General features: G+C 35.2%; 1 protein-coding gene across 1 annotated transcript in view; it reads left to right on the plus strand.

Moving 5' to 3' along the window:
* The first annotated feature begins 3,374 nt into the window (after positions 1-3,374).
* The window catches only part of LOC107843086 (flavonol synthase/flavanone 3-hydroxylase), a 38,454-nt gene continuing 14,432 nt past the window's right edge, over positions 3,375-27,396 (plus strand). The window contains exon 1 of the mRNA XM_016687254.2: positions 3,375-4,061. Within this exon, the coding sequence (XP_016542740.1) occupies positions 3,547-4,061 (515 nt within the window). The 5' untranslated portion in view covers positions 3,375-3,546. The remainder of the gene's footprint in view (positions 4,062-27,396) is intronic.

The raw sequence follows: 27,396 nt of genomic DNA on the forward strand, positions 1-27,396 counted from the left end.
TGACATTTCTTCTTTTAATTGGTCAATTAACACTTAATTAAAATAGTTAATTCTAAATTAAAAAATTCGCCCCGCCTCAAAATAATAACCCAACCCACTATCCACCAAACCAAATAACCCAAATCAGTACCTTATTTCAATATCAGTTCACAATCTTTTTCCTTCTTTTCTCTCTTCATCTTCTCCGATAGAAAGCAACGACTGCCGAAGTTACCATATTGAACATCTTAGATGACAAAATCTTACACTTCAGGAGTAATTTTACTCCTTTATAAGTAAGAAATTCTTTCTTTTTATTAACAATGTGGCTAATAAATTAGCAGCACTTGAGTTATGATCTTATACAGCCGCAGGATTTCTTCTCCAATGCTAGTTACCAAATCTATCTCAAAGGCCTCATGATTGTGGACAAATAAAATCTATCAGCTATACACATTTCTAACCAGAGGAAGGCACATATGACTTTTATCTTTATAACTTGCTCATAGTTAAACTTAGTTCTATGCGTTTTAAAGTTTTGGTATAGGTTGGATGCCTCACTTCTTATGACTAGATGGTCTTTGTATCAGCATACCAAATGCTATTTACTTTATTTCTTTTGTATCCAATACTGAATTTCTATCTTCAGAGCCATTAGAAGATGCTTGTTATGTGATAATTCCATTGATGCATCAGCGACTGGTCATGAATCAGTCTTGTGGACTACTATCCTCTAATGGTAAAGACCTGTAAAGTGTTTTCTACTCAGAGAAGACAAGAGAGAAAAGAAGAAAAAAAAGTATGAACTGATATTGAAATCGGGTACTCATTTGGGTTATATAGTTTGGTGGGAAATGGGTTGGGTTATTATCGTGGGGTGCGTAGGGTTTTTAATTTAGAATTAACTATTTTAATTAATTGTTAATTGACCAATAAGAAAAAGATATGTCATAAATTAAGTAGGGCCAGATTAATTTGTTAAATAGAAGGGCAAAATAGCTTCAATAGATGGAAGAGAGAGACATTTCAGGCCCAATAAATAGATGGAGGATACTTTTACACCAATTTATATAGTTGAAGGACATTTTAGACCCTTTTAACTTTTTTTGCTACAATTTTCACAAGATATAAGGAGGTGTTTGGCGATGAATTTTTTTTATTTTTTTTGAAAAAGTATTTCAATTTAATTAAAATTATAGTGTTTGACCATAAGAATTTTAAATACTATTTTAATATATATTTGAAAAAATGAAATATTTTACTTTTACTTCTATCACAAAAAAATCAAAAACAACCTTCTCGACTAAAAGTTTCTTTTGGCTCATTCTTTTTAATATAGCTTTTATTGCTACAATTTTCACAAGATAATACGGAGGTGTTTGGCGATGATTTTTTTTTTTTTTTTGAAAAATTATTTCACTTTAATTAAGATTGTAGTATTTGGCCATAAAAATTTCAAATACTATTTCAAAATGTATTTGGAAAATTGAAAATTTGCACTTTGACTTCAATCACAAAAAGTCAAAAATAACTCTAATTTATATTTATGATCAAACATAACTTCAAACTCCTAATTCATTTCCAGCTTCAATTTTAGCTTCAAAATTTTTAATTTTCATGGCCAAACACCTACTAATATTCGTTTAGTCTCATTTTGTGTGACAACCTTTGATTTAGCACGGTATTTATGAAAATAAAGAAAAACTGAAACTTGTAATTTAAAATAATTTATTTTTGTGATTGTAAATTATTTGATAAAAAATAAAAGATAAATTTTAGAGTAAGATGACATTTTTTTTTGTGACCAACTAAAAAGAGAATGACACTACATAAAATAGGAAGGTGGAGTATACTTTTAGGTCCTATTTGGCCATGAAAATCATATTTTTTTAAGTTGAGTTGGAGCTGAAGTTGAAGTTGGTATGGAGTTAAAGTTGGAGTTGTGTTTGACTATGAATATAAATTAAAGTTATTTTTTAAATTTTGTGAGAGAAGTATGAGTGAAAAAAGTGAAAACAAGTAAAACTTGTTTTCACTTTTTCCCAATACAATTTTGAAATTATATTTGAAATTCTCATGACAAAACATATATTGTTTTCACTTTTTTTTAATTAGTGAAATAATTTTTTGGAAAAAAGTACTCCCTCCGTTTAAAAAAGAATGACCTATTTTGACTTGACACAAAGTTTAAGAAAATAAAAAAGACTTTTGAATCTTAGGACTTTAAATTAAAGTTGTGTCAAATGCAACAAAATGTCTTTTAATCTTGTGGTCCTAAACATATCATGTGGAAAGTTGAAATTAAAATATTACAAAAAAAAGAAACGGATCACTCTTTTTGAAACAGATTAAAAAGGAAAGTTGGAAATTCTTTTTAAAAAAGAGGGAATAAAAACTTTCAAGATCAAACGACTACTTAGTATGTTATATCTAAACATCTTAATTTAAAATTGTAAATTTAAAAAAGACGAGTTACAGACTCTTTGCCCAATCACATATTAACACCCTGTTTGGCTAAGCAAATCTCTAGTTGAAGTTGAAATTAAAGTTTGAGTTGGAGTTGTGTTTGACCATGAATATATATGAGTGAAAAAAGTGAATTTTTTCAAATACAACTTGGGAATTGTATTTAGAATTTTCATAGCCAAACACATCTTATTTTCACCTTTTTCACTAAATTAAAATCATTTTTCGAAAAAATATAAATAATTTTCATGACCAAATGACTACTAATATTGTAGATAAAATGAAATGAAGAATAGTACCCCCTCCGTCTTATTTTATGTGTCGTCATTTTCTTTTTGGTCCGTCCCATGAAGAATATCAACTTTCCTTATTTGGTAACTATTTAATAGGATCATACCCATTTTATGCTTAGTGAGTCCCACTTATTATGAAAAGACAATAAAAAAATAAACATTAAAATAACTTTAAAAGGGATAATTTTGTAAACTTTATAAAATCATCACTTATTTTTTAAATTTTTGTGTCCAATCAAATGACGATACATAAAATGAGATAGAGATAGTATTAATTTTCATGTCAGATTTCAGTACAAAAAAAATTCAGTACACATAATAAAGTGATGTAGGTGGTATGAATGAACCACAATACAACCACTAGAGTTGGCATGATGGTTCAGCACCATGTCCCTTAATCATGAGGTCTGAGATTCGATCTCCGCCTCTGGCGAATGGAACAAATTCTGTGGCCAATTTCCTACTGCTTAGTGTACTGACAAAGAAACGAAAAATTAGTCTTACGGCTGGCAACTGTGGAGTAACTTGGAAAACTAAAAGAAGAAAAAAAGTACGAACCACAATATTGCACACAAATAATAAAGTGAAGTAGGTGGTATGAATGAACCACAATACTGCACATAACTCGCCCACAAGAAAAGGACCCACCTATTTTTGGTGAAATGTATTTTCCTTCGTAGTAATAATTATTAGACGGCGTCATTTCCCCATATAACGCAAACAAAATTTGCATGTATTAGGGAGGACACTAAAGAAGAAGAAAAAAACAAGAAAAGAGAACAGAAAAAAAAAAATAAAAAATTAAAGAATGAAAACAGTTGAATGTAACACGGCAACAACCATGCCAATGGAGGTGGCAAGGGTACAATCAGTAGCGTCAATAACGAATTGCATGGACACAATTCCATCAGAGTACATTCGTTCAAAGAACGAACAGCCGGCAGCCACAACGCTACACGGAGTGGTGCTTCAGGTGCCGGTCATCGACATAAGTGATATTGATGCTAATGAGGAAAAAATAGTGAAAGCAATAGCGAAGGCTAGCAAAGAGTGGGGGATTTTTCAAGTGATAAATCACGGAATTCCTGATGAGGTGATTGGGAATTTGCAGAAAGTTGGGAAGGAGTTCTTTGAGCAAGTACCACAAGAGGAGAAAGAGTTGATTGCGAAGAATCCAGGATCGCAGAGTATAGAAGGATATGGTACTTCTTTGCAAAAGGAAGTCGAAGGGAAAAAAGGTTGGGTTGATCATTTGTTTCACAAGATTTGGCCTCCTTCTTCCATCAACTATCGTTGTTGGCCTAAAAACCCTCCTTCCTACAGGTTTTGCATCTATATCTCTCTAACTTTTTTGTTTATTTGCAAGTTGAAATTGAAATTTTATGAGGAAAATTTAACATTACGACAGATTAAAATAGTTAATAATAATGAAAATTTATTTATGATGTGAGATGTATATGAGGCAAATCCTAAAAGAAATATGCATGGACACAACCATTTTCATGGTTGTTATATATGGCAGTGTTGTCATTTGTGTTAGCAATTTTGTTTGAAGATTTTGTTAAGCTGATCTTAAATCATAGACATATTAAAAATGAAGAATGAAACTAAGTAGGTGCTGGGCATGAAAATCAAATTAGAGTTGAAGTTGGAGTTGGAGTTGGAGTTGTATTTGACTATAAATATAAATTGAAGTTGTTTGAATTTTGAAATATCTATTTCGCCAAATACGTTTTCACAATTCTACTTGAGGAAAAAAAAATAGTAAATACTTTTTATGGCCAAAGTCCCCCTAAATTAAACCACCATAGACAAATGAGATAGATCAGTGATAAATCAGTATACTAGTATGTTAGGTAAAACAGGATTTGGCTCCTCATCTCCATTACACTCTCTCTTTGTATCCTTAATTGTACATTTAGATGAGTGACAAATTTGTCAACATTTAAAATTTTAAGATGTACATTAAATTAATTTAATAAGTCAACCATAATTAAAAATAAGTTAGGAAAGAAACTAAAGTTCACCAAATTTGGTAAGACAATCTCAATCTTCTACAAATTTTGACTCCTCATTAACAGCATCACTATAATTATACTTTTAAAATTATTTTAATGTATAATGTTATGTATAATGTTTATTTCTTTTTCATTGAAATCTCGTAAACTACCTTTGACAGGAAAAGAAAGGTCAAATCTAACTTTCATTAAGTAAAAGGATCAGTATTTCATAAAATTACATTAGAAATGTAAGAAAAATAAAGAGGAAAAGAGATATTGTACGGTGTTTAATTTGCAAAATATTTTAGAATATTTTCTGTTGAAATGCAAAGCTAGTCTTTTTTTTTTCTGTGAATTATTTTACTGTTTCTTTACCCCAGGTGTGATCTCCTTACGCCTTTATTTTTGGTTTTATTTGATCAGATGATTTAGAAAAGGGAGAGTAGAATTAAATTTAGATTAGGGAAATGAATTAGTAGGGATGTGAAAAAAATCATAAAAGTAATGATATTAGTGAGGAGTATATCTGTGGAAGATTGAAATTTTTCTCATCAAAATTGGTGATTTGTTTTCCTAACTTAATTCTTTAATTATATATGGTTAATTAAGACACTTGTAAATTAAGTTAATCTAAATCATTAAATTTTAAATTTTAATGGAGAGGAGCCAAATTCAGTAAAATATACTCTCCGTCCCAAATTATCCATCCTAAATTTTCTAATTTGATTTTCCATTTAACTTATCTTTTTTCATTAATCAAGAAGAGACAAAATCTTTTTTCCTGTTTTACCCTTTGCATTAGTTACTTTTTCTTCAAATTAACGGCGGGTAATTTGGAAAGGAGAAACTAATTTCCATCACACTTTTTCCTTATTACCTGTGCCTTCTTATCACCAAGGCGCCAACTCAGAGGCTGTTTGAATGGGATTAAAAGCTGATCAAATTAGCTTTCAATCTCTCTTTTAAACTTTTCTAAGTTTTTAACAAAATTAAAAAATACTTAAAAACCTAGAACAATTCAAGGCCACAGCGCAACTTCCCTGACAATGGTGGCGGCAAGGGTACAAGCAGTGGCAGACCCTGAATTTAAGAATAATGTGTGCTTAATTTTTTTTTTTTTTAAATAAATTCAGCTCAATGAGGTTTGAACCCGGGGCATCCCTTGTAGTGGAGAACCTTAAAGTCAACCTAAATACCAATACACTCAACCAACTTTTTATTTATTGCGTGCTTTTATATATTATATATTTATTTTCATATATTTTCTATGTAATTTACCGATTCCGCGTCGAGTTTAGTGGGTACCGGAGCACCCCACAAATGAATGTAGGTCTGCCCCTGGGTACAAGCGATTGCATCAATAACGAAAGGTATGGACACAATTCCATCAGAGTATATTCGTTCAAAGAGTAAACGGCCGGCAGCCACAACGTTGGATGGAGTTGTACTTCAGGTGCCAGTTATCGACATAAGTGATGTCGATGCTAATGAGGAAAAAAATAGTGAAAGAGATTGCAAAGGCTAGCAAATAGTGGGGAATTTTTCAAGTGATAAATCATGGGATTCTTGATGAAGTGATTGCGAATTTGCAGAAAGTTGGGAAGGAGTTCTTTGAGGAAGTGCCACAAGAGGAGAAAGAATTGATTGCGAAGAATTCAGGGTCGCAAAGTATAGAAAGGTATGGGAATTCTCTGCAAAAGGAAGTAGAAGGGTAAAAAGGTTGGATTGATCATTTGTTTCGCAAGATTGGGCCACCTTCTGCAATCAATTATTGTTATTGGCCTAAGAACCCTCCTTCCTACAGGTTTCGTATCTATATCTCTCATTTTTTGTTTATTTGCAGGTTGAACTTTTATACCCTGAGTGCATTTTATGATGAAAATTTACCATCACAACAGCTTAAAATAATTACTTATAATAATTGTTAGGAAAATAAATAATCTTACTCAATATAATATCCATGCAAAATAGCAATAACAAGAGAGTAATTACGACACCAAATATTATAATGATGGGGTAAATAAAATATCCAATGGAGTGATACAATAATATTAATTACAAATTGGTAGTGTCAAAAGACTACTACTCTTACAAAGAAACAACAATCTTTTATTTCACACAACTCATTATAATATTACTCCCACATTATTTTTCTCACAGACTATAGAATATCTGTGGATTACTCTCTTTTCTCTCTACTGCTCTCTCTGTTTTGGTGTGTGTTGGAATGATTGTGAATTCATCTATTTATAGATGAACGTCCAAGCTTTAAACAATCAAACACCATGTCACAACACCAAATTTGTCAATCATGTTGCAACACCAATCCATGTCACCACATTATGCAGGTTGTAACACCATTTTTCTTGTTATTATTTTTTTATTTATTTATTTTAATTATATTTGATCCTACAATTCTCTCCCTTAATTTTGATTTTTCTTCTTAATTTCAAGACTTGATCTCTCTTTGAAAGTTTTCAAACTTGAGAGGCTTTGTGAAAATATCTGCAACTTGATCATGGAATTTCACGTACATGAGATCTACATCTTTCTTGGCAATGCATTCTCTGATGAAGTGATACCTTGTATCTATGTGCTTACTATGATCATGATATACTGGATTCTTTGAAAGAGCCTGTGCTGACTTGTTATCAACAAAAATCATCATGCCTGCAGCTTGTGGTAGGTTAAGCTCCTTCAATAATCTTCTCAACCAAATGGCATGGCACGTACATGACATTGCTGCCACATATTCAGCTTTGCACATTGAGAGAGTAACAATGATTTGTTTCTTTAAGCTCCAAGAAACAATACAATCACCCAAGAATAACACAAAACCTGATATGCTTTTCCTATCATCCACATTGTCACACCCTTTTTTTTTCACTCCCAAAAAGAATTAATTTTTTAAGTTTTGAAAGGATTTATTATTAAAGTGACAAAATATGAAAATTGTTTCGAAAAAGGATTCATTAGTTTCAAAACTCAGAGTCGCCACTTGGCATAAATCAGGTGTGCCAAGTCACCCGTGGATACCTTTTTCAAAACGGTTTTGACTCTATAAAACTGATCCGCAAATAGAGATTTCGGCTAAGGAATTCTGTTGATTGAGGGGAAGGTGTTAGGCACCCCTTGATTTCGTGGTTCAACCACGATTGCTTGGTGGAGTATATCGGCAAATTTGGACACTATGAATGTATAAACCACACCAAACATAAATAAAACGATCAATCAAGCAAACAAATCCAAAAATAATGTTCAATCCAATTATACAGTCCAAAATAGAAAAAGAATGCAAAAATGTAAATTCTATTCTACCCTACACTAATTTTATACTACACTCCCATGCTACCTGTCACACCCTTTTTTTAACTTCAAAAAAGATTATGTATTTTAAGTTCGAAAGGGTTTTATTATTACGGTGACAAAAATAAAAAATTTATTTCGAAAAAAAGGATTATTTACATTATTTTTTTTCTTATTTAGAGTCGCCACTTGGCATAAGCTGGTGTGCCAAGTCACCTTTGGAAAATCCTTTTCGAAACGGTTTGACTCTAAAAAAACTGATCCGCGAACAAAGATTCCGGCTAAGGAATTCTGTTGATCGAGGGGAAGGTGTTAGGAACCCCTCGATCCCGTGGTTCGACCACGGTCGCTTGGTGGAGCGTATCGGCTAATTTGACATGACAAATGTACAAACCACATAAACGCACAAAACAAGCAAACAAACAAATCACACAAAATTCAAAACAAACCAAAATAATGTTCAATCCAAATTATACAATCCAAAATAAAAGAGGTGCTGAAATATAAAACCTATTCTATTCTAAGCTAATCCTAAAATAAACTCCACCCGACGTTTTGGGCCTTGATCACGAGCCTCCTTTGCGTACATGCTACTTTGGGGCATTCCCCAGATAAATCAATACAAATCCTTCGGGGCATTCCCCAGCCAAATGAGTACAATTTAAATACACGCACATATTCAAATACTCCAAAAAATCATTATTCCTACATTTTCCTACCCGGCCTACGTTGCCTACCAAGTTCAACGTATCACAATTCTATCATGTTCAACATTATCAATACATCAAAACTAAGTAATATTCATTTTCCTCCATTTTTAATCCCCACCCTAATTCATTCTCAACCACGTGATTAACCCATTTAATACACAATCCACCAATCGAGAATAATGAAAATTCACCAATCATGCTTAGCACATCATACACCCAAATGTCACCAACAGTTCACATCAACAAACAAACCACGGTATCGAATCACACGCAATAACAATCACATAAGAATTAAATAAAAGAGGAGAAAGAATTGGACCTTAAATTTGAAGCTTTCAAACTCAATGTTATTCGAATAAAGAGAGACCGCACCCGGAAACATCGAGCCGAACCTTAACACCAATAATCCAACTCGACAAATAATGACCCGTTCACCGTTACTTTTCACGCCGTTACTGTTCATCGGTACCGTTCATCGGTTACTGTTCACCGGCGCCCCCTTTTTTGTTGTTGTTGTTGTTCTTGTGAGGAAGATTATTTTGTGATTGTTGTTATTGTGGAGAAGATGATGATCAAAGAGTGAGCCTCCCCTTTTTCCCTCTTAGAATTTTTCTTTTATAATGGGCATAAATTTGTTATGATGTGGGAATTTTGGTGGGTCCCCCATATATTCTTTCTTTGTGAACAAGAAAAAGGAGGGTAGTTAGGGTGGTGATGGTGATGTGCCATTTTTAATAGGGAGGGGTTGTTAGAATAAGATAAAATTAGTTAGGAATTGTTATTTTTGTCTTTTTGTGAAGGGTTTATCACACGGGTGAGGGCACACACTAAGACGAGGGTAAAATGGTAAGAATGCTTTCGGGAAGGGACAAAATTATGTGTCTACATCATGACCCTCTTTGCAGGTAAACACAAAGTGTTTTCATACAAAGAAGTAGACAACGAGACAGAATTTTGACCTGACCATTATTCACAGGGAAGAAACAAAAGGAAGAAGGACGACTGAGTTGGAGAGTCGAGTGAGGTCCCATCGAGGCTCCGTTCCACGGCTCTGTCATTACATCAAAAATGAAAATTACAAGTTAAAACATAAATGAAATTACAAAAATCATATCTATAAAGCTTCTATTGGACTCCTGACTTAAGTTTCATCACCCTATTCTTCAGGCGGGCTCCTGACTTGCAATTTCTTCAACTTGTTGCTTGGTTTTCCAATGCTTCACCTCATTGCTTAACTTTCAAATTTTTCACCCTATTCTTCAGGCGGGCTTCTGACTTGTTATTTTTCAATCTGTTAACTTTCATCTTTTCACCTTGTTGCATTGTTTTCAACTTCTTCAGCTTGTTGCTTGACTTTTCATTTATTCGCCCTGTTCTTTAGGCGGGCACCTGAAATCACATCAAAACTAAAAGAAAATTATCCCAAACAAGAATTATTATATAGAGAAATTTCGTTTGCCAGAAAAGTAAAGTTCAAAAAAAAGAATTAAATTTTTGCCCCAGTTTTTTATCAGAAGACTTTTGGGAAAGTCACATCATACCTACTTGCATGTTATAATGATGAATCAAGACTCTGACCAAGAAATGTATCTCTTGAGAGTAAAATTAAATAACCAAGCCAAGGAAGTGCGTCTTCTAAGAATTAAAGTGAGGGATTCTATCTAGAAAGTGTGTCTTTTAGAGATACAAGTTTTAGTTAAAAAGTGTGTCACCTGATAAATGAAAACTAGCAAGAAAGTGCGTCTCCAAAGGATTAAGTGCAATAACTTGACTAGAAAGTCCATTTTCTAAAAATCAAGGGGACTGCTAAGAAGTGCATTACCTAAAAGCAAAGTTCGAATTACCCAATCAAAGAAATGTATCTCCTTACCAATGTTGCTTGAATTATCAAAATAAGGAAGTGCATCTCCTTACCAATGCCGCTTGAATTACCAAACCAAGGAAGTGCATCTCCTTACCAATGCCGCTTGAATTACTCAAACAAGGAAGTGCATCTCCTCACAAATGTTTCTTGAATTAAACAAACAAGGAAGTGCATCTCCTTACAAATGTTGCTTGAATTGCCCAAGCAAGGAAGTGCGTCTCCAATATTGCTTGAATTACCAAAACAAGAAAGTGCATCTCCTTTGGAAGTGCGTCTCCTTATGATAGCGCTTGAATTACCAAAATAAGAAAGTGTGTCTCCTTACAAATATTGCTTGAATTGTCCAAACAAAGAAGTGCGTCCCCTTACAAATGTTGCTAGAATTACCCAAACAAGAAAGTGCGTCTCCTTACAAATGTTGCTGGAATTACCCGAATAAGGAATTACGTCTCCTTACAAATGCCAATCGAATTGCCAAATAAGGAAGTGCGTCTCTTTACAAATGTTGCTTGAATTATCAAACAAGAAAATTCATCTCCTTACAAATGTTGCTTGAATTTCCCATACAAGGAAGTGCATCTCCTTACAAATGTTGCTGGAATTACCCGAATAAGGAAGTGAATCTCCTTACAAATGCCGATTGAATTACTTAACAAGGAAGTGTGTCTCCTTTGGAAGTGTGTCTCCTTATGATAGCGCTTGAATTACCAAAATAAGGAAGTCTGTCTCCTTACAAATGTTGCTTGAATTTTCCAAACAAGGAAGTGCGTCCCCTTACAAATGTTGCTGGAATTACCCAAACAAGGAAGTGTGTCTCCTTACAAATGTTGCTGGAATTACCCGAACAAGAAAGTGCGTCTCCTTACAAATGCTAATCGAATTACCAAACAAGGAAGTGTGTCTCCTTACAAATGTTGCTTGAATTATCAAACAAGGAAGTGCATCTCCTTACAAATGTTGCTTGAATTTTCCACATAAGGAAGTACATATCTTTACAAATATTGCTTGAATTACCAATCAAGAAAGTGTGTTTCCTCACAAATGTTGCTGGATTTACCAAATAAGGAAGTGCGTTTCCTTACAAATATTGCTGGAATTACCCAAACAAGGAAGTGCGTCTCTTTACAAATGTTGCTAGAATTACCAAAACAAGGAAGTGCGTCTCCTTACAAATGCCGCTTGAATTACCATGGGTTGGAATACCAAATATGTGCAGCAACATTGCCTCTTGCATTTGTAGAAGTGAGAATATTACGGCCCTTGATGTTTAGGATTTGAAATCCTTGATTCGAAGGTAGCATGTGTTCCTATTTCATACAAAAAAAACTTGTTAGTTTAAAAACATGGTGGTTGGTTTGTGGCTTAGCTTTCACAGCAATCGCTTTTGCCCCCGTCATATTTAACCTTACTTCCAGCCATTAACATAGGTCATTGACTTGGTGCATCATTGACCCAAACTCAGATTATTAAGAGTGACTTTGAAACAAACACAGTATCTCTGCTTTGCCATGCTCCTCAAATAAACCCTTTGAACCTTGTTATTTTCATGAATTCTCAGACTTGTTTGTTGACAAAATTTGTATGCCTTATTTCGGCTAACAATCATTTCTCTTTTATGTGTTGACTTTTGTCTTGCTTTGTGCAATTGGAGAAGCTGGTAGCAGTTTTGAAATATTTCCTCACTTTTTTTTTGACAAGGACTTGACTCAAAGACAAGAAAAAAATGGCAGTGATTTTTATTTGGACAACTGACCCAAGAAAAATAAAAATAAAAATATAAAGAAGAAAGAAAAGACAATGAATGTCCCCATTTGAAACAAAGAAACAAAAAATTTATCTAAAAATGACTGTCAACTCTAATGATTATGCCATGCATTTTGGATTAATCTGCCTGATCTTTCCATACACACCTTCCACCAGTTGTTATTGGGTTAATGGTCTTGAAACTGAGTTGCTTCCTTGGGCCAATTACATTCGACGACCTCATTCGGTTAGTGGCACCTTGAAGGGTTTTCGCTAACAAACCTCTCTTATTTTTCTCTCAGCTCACCATCGTCTTATGGTGCCCGTACGGGTTTTCACCAAGAAGACTCTCTCATTTTTATTTCTCTCAACTTACCATCGTCTTACGGTGCCCGTGAGGGTTTTCACCAATAAGACTCTCATTTTTATTTCTCTCTTGATTCCTTGTGCTGAGGAAGATAGGTATTTCCTAAATACATCATCATATCCCTTGCATGCTTTGCCTTAACATCTCCAAAGATTAATCTGAAGGTATTTCTTTGGTTGTAACTTGGCTTTTGGATAGGGTTAGAAAGAAAGGATAGGATGAGGCCCAAACGACACTTAAAGTAGGTTAGGACTTACAACTTTTGGAATCTACTCAAACAATGAGGATTAACTCATGCCCCAGTTTCTTTTGACTGGGTGATTCTAAATTGTTTATTTGGTTGGACTGAGCCTTTAGTAGGGTAGCCTACGCATCTCACCCCCGAGAGAGGAGAATCAGGTCACGCGTAGTTCTGGCAGCTTGTTCTTTCACTTGATTCTAATTTTTTTCTTTTGTTGACTCTTTTCTCTTTGGATTTTTCTGACTCTATTTGTCTTGACACTTTTTTATTTTTGGACATATTTTTTTTTTCTTTTTTTTTTTGAACTTTTTTTGAATCTATTGTTTTGCTCGACACTTTTCTTTTGAGCTTTGCTGACTATATTGATTCCAAAAGAGGGGTATGAAATAAAATAGGACTGAAGCTCAAATGGGGTAAACAAAGGATGACACAATGTTTGGATAGCAGAATAAAATGCCTTTGTCATATCAATCCTTGAAAATGCAAGTACATATCATGTAATATGAAAGTGAGAGATGAAGATCATTTGCGACATCTTTTTAAGTAGATTGAGTCTGTGCGTCACTACTTCTTCTACAAACTCCGCCTTTGTTGTACATTCCTCACATCGAATGACTCATGCTTTCGTGGAGCTGCTTATCTTCTTGTTTCTCTTGATATAGGGATCACACGTCCACTATTTGACCTAATTGGGGCTTGTCTTTTGATCGATGACCAAGTTGTTCTTGTGATTCTCAAAATAATTGCCTTAACTTGTCACCAAATGTCTCAGCACTCTATCTATTTTCTCATATGCTCTCTTTTTTTAACTTTAACCCTCTGATTCAATGTTCATGCTTAAACTGGATTTTAAGATCTGGCTGAAAATTTCACTAGCATTTCATATCACTAGAGTCAACACAAAATTTACTATATAAAGAAAATAAACAAACAACACATATTTAAAATACAAAGGAAAATGAGACACTTTATTTAGTCGAAACAAAAGATAGAAGAGTTTGAACATAAACAACAAAAGGAAAAAACAAGACAGATCCCGAACTATAACCTTGAAATAATTTAGAGAACAAAAAATAAAACAAAACAAGTTACCAAACCCCTTCCTGGTAAGGAGAGAGGTGACTTCTCAATTGCTCAGCCTGACATCTTAGCCACTGGTTTGCATATCAGCATGACTAGAGTTTTCCTCACTGTCAATATTTTGCACCATGATTGATTTATCTTGAATCATCTTTTCAATTTCTCTTTTCAAAGCACGACAATCTTCAATACTGTGACCCTGAACATCGGAATGATATGTACATCGTACATTAGGATCAAAACTTCTTGAATATGGGTCAGGAGTATACCCAAGGAGAGGAGTGATCATGACCTGTTGTACCAATCTCTGGAATAAACTTACATACGACTCTCCAATGGGTGTGAAGCTATCCCTCAACTTCTGTCTCATTTCATTATTTGGCTTAAATTGAAAATCAGGCCTAGAAGGGCTTCGGTATGTATGTGGAGTCAGAGGATGACTCGGCAGAGTTGGCGCACGCTAGTGTGGGTAAGATAGAGGTTGAACATAGGGTTGCACATTATACACTTGATATGGAGGTGGGGAAATGGGATATAATGGATTTTGGTAAAAATTCTGTGGAGCTTGGGCATAAACTTGGGTTTGAGCCTGTGGGTAACGATGGTGTGGTCCTCTTGCCCATGCCTGTTGTCCAACTGTAATGGCAGATGCATCTTCCTCATTCTTCTTTCCTCCCATACTTCCGGAACCTTTTTGAATTGCTTGAGTAGTCGCTTTCAATGTTGCAAAACTCATAATGCGACCAGTCTTAATTCCATCCTCTATCATCTCTCTCATTCTGAGGAACTCAATAAATGGCTTGCCTAATGCAGGTAACAAGTGTTGATAATATGTTTCATCCTGTGCTTGAATAAACACCTCCACTATATTACTTTCTTTCATTGGCGGTTTTACTCTAGCAGCTTATTTGTGCTATCTAATCGTATACTCCCTGAAACTCTCAGTATTCTTCTTTTTTTATACCAGTTAGGGATTTATCGTTGGGAATTAACTCCATATTGTATTGAAATTGTTGCACGAATTCGTTAGCAAGGTCATCCCAGTTGTTCCACTTGTCGATGTCTTGGTCAACAAAGCATTCTGAAGCTAGACCTGAAAAAATCTCACCGAAATATGCCATGAGTAATTCTTTCTTCCCTCCAACGCCCTTTAGCTAGTTGCAATAGCATCTCAAATGTGCTACAGGATCGCTATGTCCATCATACTTCTCAAACTTTGAAATTTTAAAACCAAGAGGAAGATGCACACCAGGAAACATGCACAGATCTTGATATGAGACACTTTTGTACCCCCAAGTTCTTGCAAGTTTTCCATAGTCAGTTCCAAACTTCTCAATTTTCTGGCTATTTCCTCTTGTTTTTCTGTCATAACAGGATTCTCAGTATTTGGAGAAAATTTAGGCAGTTGAGGGCAGTCATAAGGACCAGTCGACTTAAATGTGGGCTCGGGAGCGTAATGCTGATCACTAAAAATATTCTATACAGGGTCGCTTGTAGAGTGGGGAATCATAACCGTTGGATTGACATTAAAAGCAGGAACTTCAGACGAGAGTGGGGATACAAAAGCATGAATAGCAGGTGGAGCCGAGCATGTGGTAATTTTGTATTGAGGAGTGAGGAAATGAATATTGGAAGTGTTTGGATACTGTTGCCCCGGAGTAGGTCCTGATGCATGTTGTGACGTGTCGACCAAAATAGAAAATTGTGCATGTGACACTGGAGGAAAACTAGAAAGATATTCCAGATTATTTGCGGGAAATGGAGGAGACGGTAACCCATTAGCCCAAGCTCGATGCATTTCTATCATTTGCTTCCTTAATTTTTGAATCTCTTCATTAGCTCCTACATTCTCATTCCCCAAACTCCCCATCTGATTAGTGACAACAAACTCGGTATCCTTGTTGGCCATAGCTTTCTCTGTGACTTGGAGCAATATGGTGGACCAGCCAAAATGCCACAAACCAACCACCTTAAACTATTGGACAAGAGATAGCAAATGCGTTAGAGTTCAACGATTTTTCAAAACCTCTTCTTCTTCTTTTTTTCTTGAAAAAAATCACCGAACCCTAGAAGGGCGCCTACGTATCTCACCCCCGAAAGGGGAGAGAATCAGGTGTGCGTAGTTGGTAAAGTTTTGCCAAAATGGCCAATTAAACTCTTTTTTCTTTATTGAAACAAAGTGTCAAAAGAATTGACGAAAATCTTTTTTTTTTTAGGTTTAAATCTCTATACAAAATAAAACCTGTGATTACCAAAGAAATTTTTTTTTGGGTTTTCGATTTTTGAATTTCATGTGAAAATGAAACTTGAACCTATTAAAGGAAAATCTTTTTGTAGTTTTCTTTTAAAGAAGTATATGAAACGCCTACTCTAAATGGAGAGTGAAGAAATATTTTTGGATTTTTCAAATAAGATCCCCGAACCAACAATATAGGCTGCCTACGTATCTCACTCCCGCAAGAGGAGAATCAGGAGTGCGTAGTTCGTCCAAATTGCACAATTAATTATTAAATAACAGGCTAGACCCTGACTTAAGAGACACGACCAAATACAGACGATGAACCATGTTAATAAAATCTTTTGAGTTTTCATTTTGACACTTCACAGAAAAATGACATCAACAACTATGAAAGAAAAATCTTTTTGGTATTTTCGTTATAGGAAATGTAAAAAATTTCTAACATCTTCTTTTTTTGCATTTTTCTTTTATAAACACATCCTATGAATGAAATTTTTTTGTTGAAGTTTTTGAATTATGAATGCATGCTAAACGAGACAAAGGAAAATCTTTTTGATGTTTTTGAGAAAATGAGTGTGAAAGGTAAAAAAGTCCTTTTGGATTTTGGATTTGTGAAAAATAAAAGCCATAAAAAACTTTAAAAACTACGATACTCTTTTTGATTCATTATTTTCGACTCACTTTTTCTATTTTTATTCTTTTTTTTTCTTTTTCATTTTTTGCCTAAGAACCTTACTCCTAACAAATGTTTTTTTTTTCAAATCAGTCCATCAAATGACCACGTTACCCTTAAAGATGCAACGGTTAGCACGTAGGGATGCTTTAGAGGTGAGTCTCCTACAAAGGGCCATGTTTGTCCCGCTAGGTCTCAGTATGACGCACATAAGCATAACCTAAATGCTGACCTACGTTATGGTTCACTAACAAGGCTGTTCGGGGGAGCGTATGATCGATAGTGACTGCTTTGCTTTCCACCTACTCCATAACACCGACGGATTCCCCCCTAAAATAAGGGTGACTCAACTAGAGGTCGTGTATAACACGTGTACTACGGACTTGTTGCAGAAAGAAGGCATGGGGGTAGACACATGATGCCAAATATAAAAGCGGTAATATATAGAATAAATATTGTACACAAAGAGCACGAAAATGCACAACAGTGATAAAAATAACACAAACAATAATCACAAACAATGTTTATAAACCCATAATGCCAAACAAAGCAATACGACTCCAAAAATAAGACCGAATTCTGAAAAGTTCCCCAGCAGAGTCACCAGAGCGGTCACACCCTTTTTTTAACTTAAAAAAAGATTATGTATTTTAAGTTCGAAAGGGTTTTATTATTTAGGTGACAAAAATAAAAAATTTATTTTGAATAAAAAAGATTATTTACATTATGTTTTTTTCTTATTCAGAGTCGCCACTTGGCATAATCCGGTGTTCTAAGTCACCTTTGGAAAATCCTTTTTGAAACAGTTTGACTCTAAAAAACTGATTCGCGAACAAAGATTCTGGCTAAGGAATTTTGTTGACCGAGGGGAAGGTGTTAGGCACCCCTCGATCCCGTGGTTCGACAACGGTTGCTTGGTGGACCATATCGGCTAATTTGACATTACAAATGTACAAACCGTATAAACGCACAAAAACAAGCAAACAAACAAATCACACAAAATTCAAAACAAACCAAAATAATGTTCAGTCCAAATTATACAATCCAAAATAAAAGAGGTGCTAAAATATAAAACCTATTCTATTCTAAACTAATCCTAAACTAAACTCCACACGACGTCCGGGCCTTGATCACGAGCCTCCTTTGTGTACATGCTACTTCAGGGCATTCCCCGGATAAATCAATACAAATCCTTCAGGGCATTCCCCGGCCAAATGAGTACAATTCAAACTTTTCATGCAATAAAGTCGAATGTACCATTCACGCACATATTCAAACACTCCAACAAAAAGTTATTCCTAAATTTGCCTACCCGGCCTACGTTTGCCTACCAAGTTTAACGTATCACAATTCTATCATGTTCAACATTATCAATACATCAAAATTAAGCAATATTCATTTTCCTCCATTTTTAATCCCCACCCTAATTCATTCTCAACCACGTGATTTACCCATTTAATACACAATCCACCAATCGAGAATAATGAAAATTCACCAATCATGCTTAGCACATCACACACCCAAATGTCACCAATAGTTCATATCAACAAACAAACCACGGTATCGAATCACACGCAATCACAATCACATAAGAATTAAATGAAAGAGAAGAAAGAATTGGACCTTAAATTTGAAGCTTTCAAACTCAATGTTATTCGAATAAGGAGAGTCCGCACTCGGAAACCTCGAGCCGAACCTTAACACTAATAATCCAACTCGACAAATAATGACCCTTCACTGTCACTTTTCACGCCGTTACTGTTCACCGATTACTGTTCACCGGTACTGTTCACCGATTACTGTTCACCGGTGCTGTTCACCGGTACAGTTCACCAGTTACTGTTCACCGGTGCCCTTTTTTTTTGTTGTTTTTGTTCTTGTGAGGAAGATTTTTTTGTGATTGTTGTTATTGTGGAAAAGATGATGATCAAAGAGTGAGCCTCCCCTTTTTCCCTCTTAGAATTTTTCTTTTATAATGGGCATGGAGTTGTTATGATATGGGAATTTTGGTGGGTCCCCCATATATTCTTTCTTTGTGGACAAGAAAAAGGAGGGGGGATCACATGGATAGTTATAGTGGTGATGGTGATGTGTTATTTTTAATAGGGAGGGGTTGTTAGAATAAGATAAAATTAGTTAGGAATTATTATTTTTGTCTTTTTGTGAAGGGGTTATCACACGGGTGAGGGCACACACTAAGACGAGGGTAAAATGGTAAGAATGCTTTCGGAGAGGGACAAAATTATGTGTCTACACTATCCGATGCCTCGGGCCTTCATCACAGACATCCTCCAAATACAAAATACTTCGGGGCATTCTCCGGCGAATAAATACAAGTGATCGCGGGGCATTCCCCGATTAAATGAATATATTTCCAAATGCAAGAACTAAAACCAAACCCTTCAACTCAAATTCCACATTCAAACATTCAACAAGAAAACTTATTCCTAAATTTTTGCCTACCCGAACTAACATTCGTCTATCCATTTCAACATATCATAGTTTTATCACATTCCAATAATATTCATGCTCATTACGAATTAAATAAAACAACAATAAACCAAAGCTAATCTAAATTCAATTTTTTTTTATCAATTTCTCAATTTCATCCTCCAAATCCATTTTTAACCACATTATTAAACCAGTTCGACTATCAAATCACTTTTCAAAATCCAAAACCAACAACACATACCCCAACGAAGATTCAAACATTTAAGCATACCAATCATTCATATCCACAATAACAATTAACATTTTGCTCGAAATATTCAAAACCGCACCACAAAATCACGATATTAACCAACTTCAATATAGTAAAAAAGTAGAGTTGAGAGATGGACCTTTGAAGAATCGATTTTGTTGATAATTAAATCAAGAAAGCCCGAACTATAGAATTCCTATTAGGACCTCAACAATGACGAACTCCAACTCCGTATTGAAAAATTTGAGACCCAAAACTAAAGCTTCGTAAATCCAATTGAACCCAAAAACCAACACTGTTCACATACTATTCACGTACTGTTCACGGTACTATTCACAACACTGTTCACAAAACTATTCACGATACTGTTTCTCTCTCGATTTTTTTTCTCTCTCGTGTGATTCTCTCTTCTCTCCCTCATTTTTTTGTTCTTCTTGTGAGGAATATGATTTGGTGATTGTTGTTATTGTGGAGAAGATGATGATGAAAGAATGAGCCTCCCTCTTCCCCTTTTAGAATTTTTCTTTTATGTATTTTATTTGGTTTTTCTTTTTCTTTATTTATTATTCTATGTGGAAGCATATAATTGGTGGCTTGTGGGAATAAGTGTGTGGAATATGGAAAAGTTAGTGTGGCATGTGGAAAGATGAGGGTGGCGTGTGAAAAAATGAGTAGGGTGTGTGCCTTTTGCATGTATCGAATGAAAAATGGAAAGTGAGATGTTGAGGTGGCATAGTGAGGTGGCAAAGATGCTATGTATTTAATTATTTTCAGTTCTTTTTTTTTTTTGGAGAAATTATCAATTAAACAAAAGTATGGTAAGGCGAATAAAATAAAAATAAAAATAAAAATTAAAAAAAAATGATTAAAATATTTTCGAGAAAGGACAAAATTACGTGTCTACACACATCTCGCGCATAACCGCCATCACAAAATCCCACAAGGTAAAAATCATCAAAAGAAAAATAAAATAGTCCAAGGTGTATCATACCTTTTAGGTAACGAAGAATTCTTCTAGCAACTTTCGAGTGAGTGGAGGTAGGATCTTCCATGAATCGACTTACTACTCCAACTGAAAAAAGTATATTTGGTCTCGTACAGATCAAGTACCTCAGACTTTCCACGAGACTTTTGAAAAGAGTGGAGTCTACTTTTTCACCATTATCAAACTTTGATAATTTTATTCCACTTTTCATTGGGGTGTTCATAGAATTGCAATCAATTATGTTGAATTTCTTCAAAATCTCTTTGTATAGCTTTCTTGAGATATTAAGATGCCTTCCTCCATTTGCTTAACTTCTAGGCCCAAGTAATATGACATGAGACCTATGTTTGTAATCTTAAATTCAAGGGACATAGTTTTCTTGAGAGCTTCAAATTAAACAAACATGGGTTATTACCCATTAGAATAAGATCATTAACATAAAGACAAACAATCAAAACATCTCCATTAGTATGAACTTTAATGTAAAGTGCATATTCATGGAGACAACAAGTAAATCTATTTTCTTGAAAATACTTGTCAATGCAACTATTCCACGTTTGTGGAGCTTGATTTAATTCATATAAAGTTTTTTTCAATTTCAACACTTTATCTTCGTGATTCTTGACCACAAAGCCCAATGGTTGTTCATCATAGACTTTCTCTTCAAAATATCCATTCAAAAATGCCGACTTGACATCTAGTTGATAGATTTTTCAGTTTATTTATGCTGCCAAAAAGATCAGCAAACGAATCATTGCCATGCAGGCAACAGGCGCATAGACTTCTTCATAGTCAATTCCATGTCTTTGCTTGTAGCCTTTAGCCACAAGTCTTTCCTTGTGTCTCTCTACCTTTCCATGATCATTCTTCTTTGTCTTGTATATCTATTTGACTACAATTACTTGATGATCTTTAGGAAGAGTTGTTAACTCCCAAGTGTTGTTCTTTTTTATCGACTGAATTTCTTTCTCCATGGATTGTCTCCACCTTTTGTCTATAACAGCTTCATCAAAATTCATTGATTCACTGTCAGCATAGAGATAATATAAAAAATCAAATTAGTAACTTCTTTTGTGTCATCATAGAGTTCTTGAATGCTACTCATTCTTTGTGGCCTTTCACTTGAACTCTGATCTTGAGAAAAAGAAGATGTAATATTTGCTGGTGTGGTTACATCCTGTGCAGGTGCCATGGTATCCTGCTCTTCTTCATCTTCAAAGTATGGAAGAAAATCATATGTTCTTTCTTCATGAGCCTCTTGTACCTCCCAGTTCCATGACGCTTCTTCATCAAATTCACCATCACAACTGACCTCCACTTTGTTTTTGCTTGGATTTTATAATTTGTAGCCTTTTGAATTAGTTTCATATCCAATAAACACGTACTTGACACTTTGATTATCAAGTTTAGCTCTCCTTTGATGTGGAACATGAGCATAGGCTATGCTCTCAAAAATTCTCAAGTACTTGACACTTGACTTTCTTCCGCTCTATTCTTCTTGAGGTGTTTGATCTCTCATATTTCTTGTTGGAGACCTGTTACTTAAATAAACAGCACAAGAAACAGCCTCGTCACAAAATTCTTTTGGCATATTTTAAGCTTTCAACATACATCTTGCCATATTAAGAATTGTTCTACTCTTTCGTTCTGTAACTCCATTTTGTTGGGTCGAGTAAGGTGCCATTAGAGGGCAATGAATTCCATGAGACTTACAAAAGTCATTAAATTCTTTTAAAGTGAATTCGCCTCCTCTATCAGACCTTAAGACTTTTATTTCATAGTCGCTCCCTTTTTCTACAAGTGCTTTGAAATTTTTAAAAGTAACAAAAGCTTCTGACTTTTGCTTTAAGAAATATACTCAAGTCTTTCTACTAAAATCATCAATAAAGAGTAAGAAGTATTTACTTCTATCAAAAGAAGATTACAAGTGTGAACAAGCTGAAGTGGATTAGTTGCTTTTGACGTAGTTTCCTTCAGAAAACTGATAAGGCTCAAATTACACTCTTGAATGGGTGTAAGCGATCATTGTCAATATAAAACCCAACTAGGTTGGGGTCGAATCTCACAGGGAATATGGTGTGAACTCAAGTTATTTGCTATTTAATCTACTGATAGTTTAATGTTTCCTAAAATAGGGCGTTTAGGTTTAGCAAGTTGTTGTTTGTCACTTTACTTTCGGTGTTTGTAAATCAAGAGTTTATGAAATAACCAGAATTATGTTCACTAGGGCTTCCAGTACATGACAGATGCTAAAAGTGATTCAAGATCTCACGGTGGGTAAGATAACAAGTTTTCTTTATCGATGTTATGCTTAAATGTCTCTCGACCTACTTAAGCGTTTAATTCCCTAATCCTCTTGGACTTAGGAAATTTCTATTTACTGCCCAAATTTTACCTCAGGTTAACCAACCTTGTTACAGCACTGATTATTAAACAAAGTATTTTCGAGTCCCTATTGATAATTCACTTTCTACTATGTTTGATTTCTTTCTCAAGCAAATCAAAGCAGGTGTGTCTACTGTTTGCAACCAACAAAAGTTAATTAAAACTTTAAAATTATCAAGAGATCCTACTACCTGTTGAATCTTGAATACTTAGCACCTCATCAAGACCTAACCCTAGATCCCATAATTCAGGTTAAAGGAGTTTAGCCACTCATGATGCAATGAACGAAACACCTAACTGAATTCATGATTTGAAAGATAAACTTACAGAGATGAATAATTACCAGTGAATTCTAGATTAGATCACAAAGGAAAATCCCAAAAATACTGATAATGATCTCTTGAAGTAGTTGTATTGTTAAAATCTAGGAATAGAGAGAGAAAATATCAGAGTATGTTGTCAAAACTCAAAGTGTGAAATAATGTCTGGAATCCCCTTAGAAAACTCAAACAAAGCTTTAAATAATTTACCCTAATTATGGAATCAAAATCAAGTTTACATCTTTTCCTCAGAATAGACGACGACATCCGTGATAGCTTATCAGGAGTCTGACGACTTATCACGGATGTCATCTTCCTCTTCATTTTTGGCTCTTGCTGTCTAAGACTGACGATGATGATGACTTCTTATCAGGATTTTGACAGCTTATGAAGAACATCATCACATTCCTGCTCCAATTCTTATGTCCTGTCTACGTATGACGGTATCCTTGATGCCTTATCACCATCCTGATGGCCTATCACAAAATATTGTCAACTCTTCCAGCTGAAACTCATCTCCTGTTTAAGGCTGACGTTGTCTTTGATAGCTTATCATTGGGCTGACGACTTATCATGAATGTCGTCAGCCACACTTGTCTTTTATTTGCTTCATATTTCAGCCTTTTTGCTTCCATTATTTTTGTTTCCCCTGCATCTCAACATTTACTGTAAAATCAAAGTAAACTAATCAAAAAAACTAAAGTTGCTCAAGATCTTGCAATTATTTAGAGTTAAAAACCTTAAATATATTAGCATAGGCTCACACATCAACACCCTCAACTTAAACAATTGCTTGTCCTCAAGCAACTATGATATAACTAAGAGAATACAAAGTACACTTTGGCATCTAACTAGTCATATTAGTTCATAATACATTCACCATCTCCAAGGTCAGTCAATTTAAAACTCACTGTTGATCTTTTGAAGAACACCCATGCTACTCACAAGAATCAAGATATGGCAAAATTTCAGCAATAACAACCATGCCATACCAAGATCACACTATCTGAACAAGTTAGTGACTAGCAACATACCCAGTGTGCCCTCACAACAAAGAAATCCCTTTTTCACTCATATCAAAATTCACATACATAAACATAGGGACAATCACAAGACTCACTCAGAATGAAGTTCTAAACACTGCAGGTCAAATGCCATAGGCTTGCCCTTGTAGTCAGTACCCAAGTCTTCAGACAGGTCGGTTAGGATTACTATAGGACTTTTCTTAAGCTTGTAATGTAGGTCAGGGCTGGTATGATATTCATGGCTATTTTAGAGTGACTATGCCTCCTTGACACTACACTAAACTCTTAGGGTTTAAATTATCAACCTTCTTTTCTTCCTCTCCTTTATTGATCACACGTGCTCAAGATGGATGCGGTCTTTTCAATCATCATATTATCTTTTTATCATCTTTAACACAACTTTCTCTTTTCTTATTCCTTTTTCACCGCATCCAACTTTTTATTCTTTTCTCTTATTCTACCTCTCTTCATGCTCATTTTGCATCACGTACCCCTATAATAGCCACCTTCAACTTAGGCTGTTTGCCTAAGTCAAGGTGCACAGTATCCAAGGAGGACCAGGGACAAAACAGGTTCATTGTGAGGTAAATGGGAGGATGAGAGGTTTCACAGAAAGAAATAGGCATATAGGCTCAAATAAAGGATCAAGGGATATTATCCACATTGGGAAGGTTATTTAGGTTGAAAGTGCGTTACAATCAAACATGGCCTATGATCCTTTCCTAACCCTTACTTACAACCTAGGCATGACTAACAGGGTAAGTTCTAGATTCGGCACACAACAGAAGCTGAGTAATACCTCACACACACATGGCACACAAGTACATCGCATATCACTACTTATCCGATTCATGCAATTTGTTCAACAACAATCGTCAAGTTGCCAGACTAATGCCACAAAAAGATGCACCGCAATCACAGATGAATGTAATTCACACAGTTATAAACTCAGATCAATGAAGCGGTACTCAAAAGTCACAAAATAAGCTAACTGCCTCAAGTACCTGTATTACTCCTAATTATATACCAAAAATTGTTATAACAACATCCTACCCTACACCCTCAACTTAAAATTGAAAATAAAACTAAACTAAGGGTTAGAGTATACCTAGAATGGATCAATCCTAGAGTATACCTGGAATGGATCAATCCCGGGGTTCATGGGTTTCCTCCCATGCAGCTCCTGATGTAACGTTGTGACACGACTCAGGTATCTCGATTACTTCAAACTTTATTAAGACAGATAATGGTGACACTTTTCATTGATTCTTTCGGACTAATGTAAAGCTTGACACGTTGCCCATTTACCTTGAAGGTACTGCCATCATCGTTTTTAACTTCCACTACTCCAGATGAGTAGACTTGGCTAATTTTAAAAGGGCTCGGCCACTTAGATTTTAGCTTACCAGGGAACAATTTGAGTCTAGAATTGAACAGAAGTACCATGTCACCCTTTTGGAAGTCTCATTTCTCTATCTTTCAATCGTGTTATTTTTTTTATATTTTCTTTATACAGATCTACTCGTTCATATGCCCTGAGATAGAATTCATCCATCTCATTCAGTTGCCCCAGTCTTAACTCTGTTGCCTCCTTCCAATTCAAATTTAGCCTTTTGAGTGCCCATAAGGCTTTGTGCTCCAACTCTATTGGTAGGTGGCAAGCTTTTCCATAGACCAGCTGAAATGGTGAATGCCAATTGGTGTCTTGAATGCAGTCTAATATGCCCACAGGGCATCATCGAGATTTTGAGACCAATCTTTCTGGCTAGCGTTCACCGTTTTGGCTAGGATGGCTTTAATATCTCGATTTGATACCTCCACTTGCCCACTGGTTTGTGGATGGTATGGAGTAGCTACTCGATGTTGTTTCACCCCATATTTTGCTAAAGCTGCTCGAAATAGTTTGTTGCAAAAATGAGATCCTTCATCACGTATAATAGTACGTGGTACTCCAAAGCGAGAGAAGATGTTCTTCTTGAGAAAAGCAACAACCCTCTTCCCTTCATTATCAGACAATGCTATAGCTTCGACCCATTTTGAGACGTAGTCAACATTAACTAAGATATACTTCATCCAATACAAGCTTACAAAAGGACCCATCAATGCACCAAACATCAAACAATTCTACTTCAAGAATCTTAGTCAAGGGAATCTCATGTCTTTTGGAGATTGAACCTTGCCTATGACATTGGTCACATTTCAGCACAAACTTATGGGTATCTTTGAACAATGTTAGCCAATAATAGCTACTCTGCAACACCTTTCTAGCCGTTTAGTCGCCTGCATGGTGACCCTTACTGGGGAAGCATGACATGCTTCCAATATGCGCAATACATCCATTTCTGATATGCATCTCCTTATAATATTGTCCGTACATCACCGAAAAAGATATGGTTCATCCCAGAAGAAATGAGTCACATCATGCAAGAATTTCTTCCTTTGATGGAAAGAATGGTTTTCTGGGATGACCTCACTCACAACATAATTTTCATAATCCACATACCAATGCAATTTTTCCACAGCGGTAGCCAGGATCTCCTCATTAGGAAATGCATCATTGATATTTGTTTTATCATAAATTTTATGTTCACCTTCCATTCTAGAGAAATGATCTACAACCTTGTTTTCACAACCTTTCCTATCTTTGACCTCAAAGTCAAATTCTTGCAGCAATAATACCCATCTAATCAGCCTTGATTTTGCATCCTTCTTAGCCATTGGATACTTCAAGGCAGCATGGTCGGTGTAGACACCACTTTGGTCCCGAGAAGATAAGATCTGAACTTCTCAAAAGCATACACTACGGCCAAAGGTTCCTATTTATTGATGGTGTAATTCTTTTGTGCTCCATTTAGTGCTTTGCTGGTGTAATATATCGGATGAAATAATTTGTCCCTTTTTTATCCCAATACAGCTCTAAGGGCAATACCACTGGCATCACACATGATATCAAATATTCTTGACCAGTCAGGTGCAACAATAATAGGGGCCTCAACCAGTTTCTTTTTAAGGCATTCAA

The sequence above is a fragment of the Capsicum annuum genome, chromosome 9, assembly GCF_002878395.1.
Source record: "Capsicum annuum cultivar UCD-10X-F1 chromosome 9, UCD10Xv1.1, whole genome shotgun sequence".
In the NCBI taxonomy this organism is placed as follows: Eukaryota; Viridiplantae; Streptophyta; class Magnoliopsida; order Solanales; family Solanaceae; genus Capsicum; species Capsicum annuum.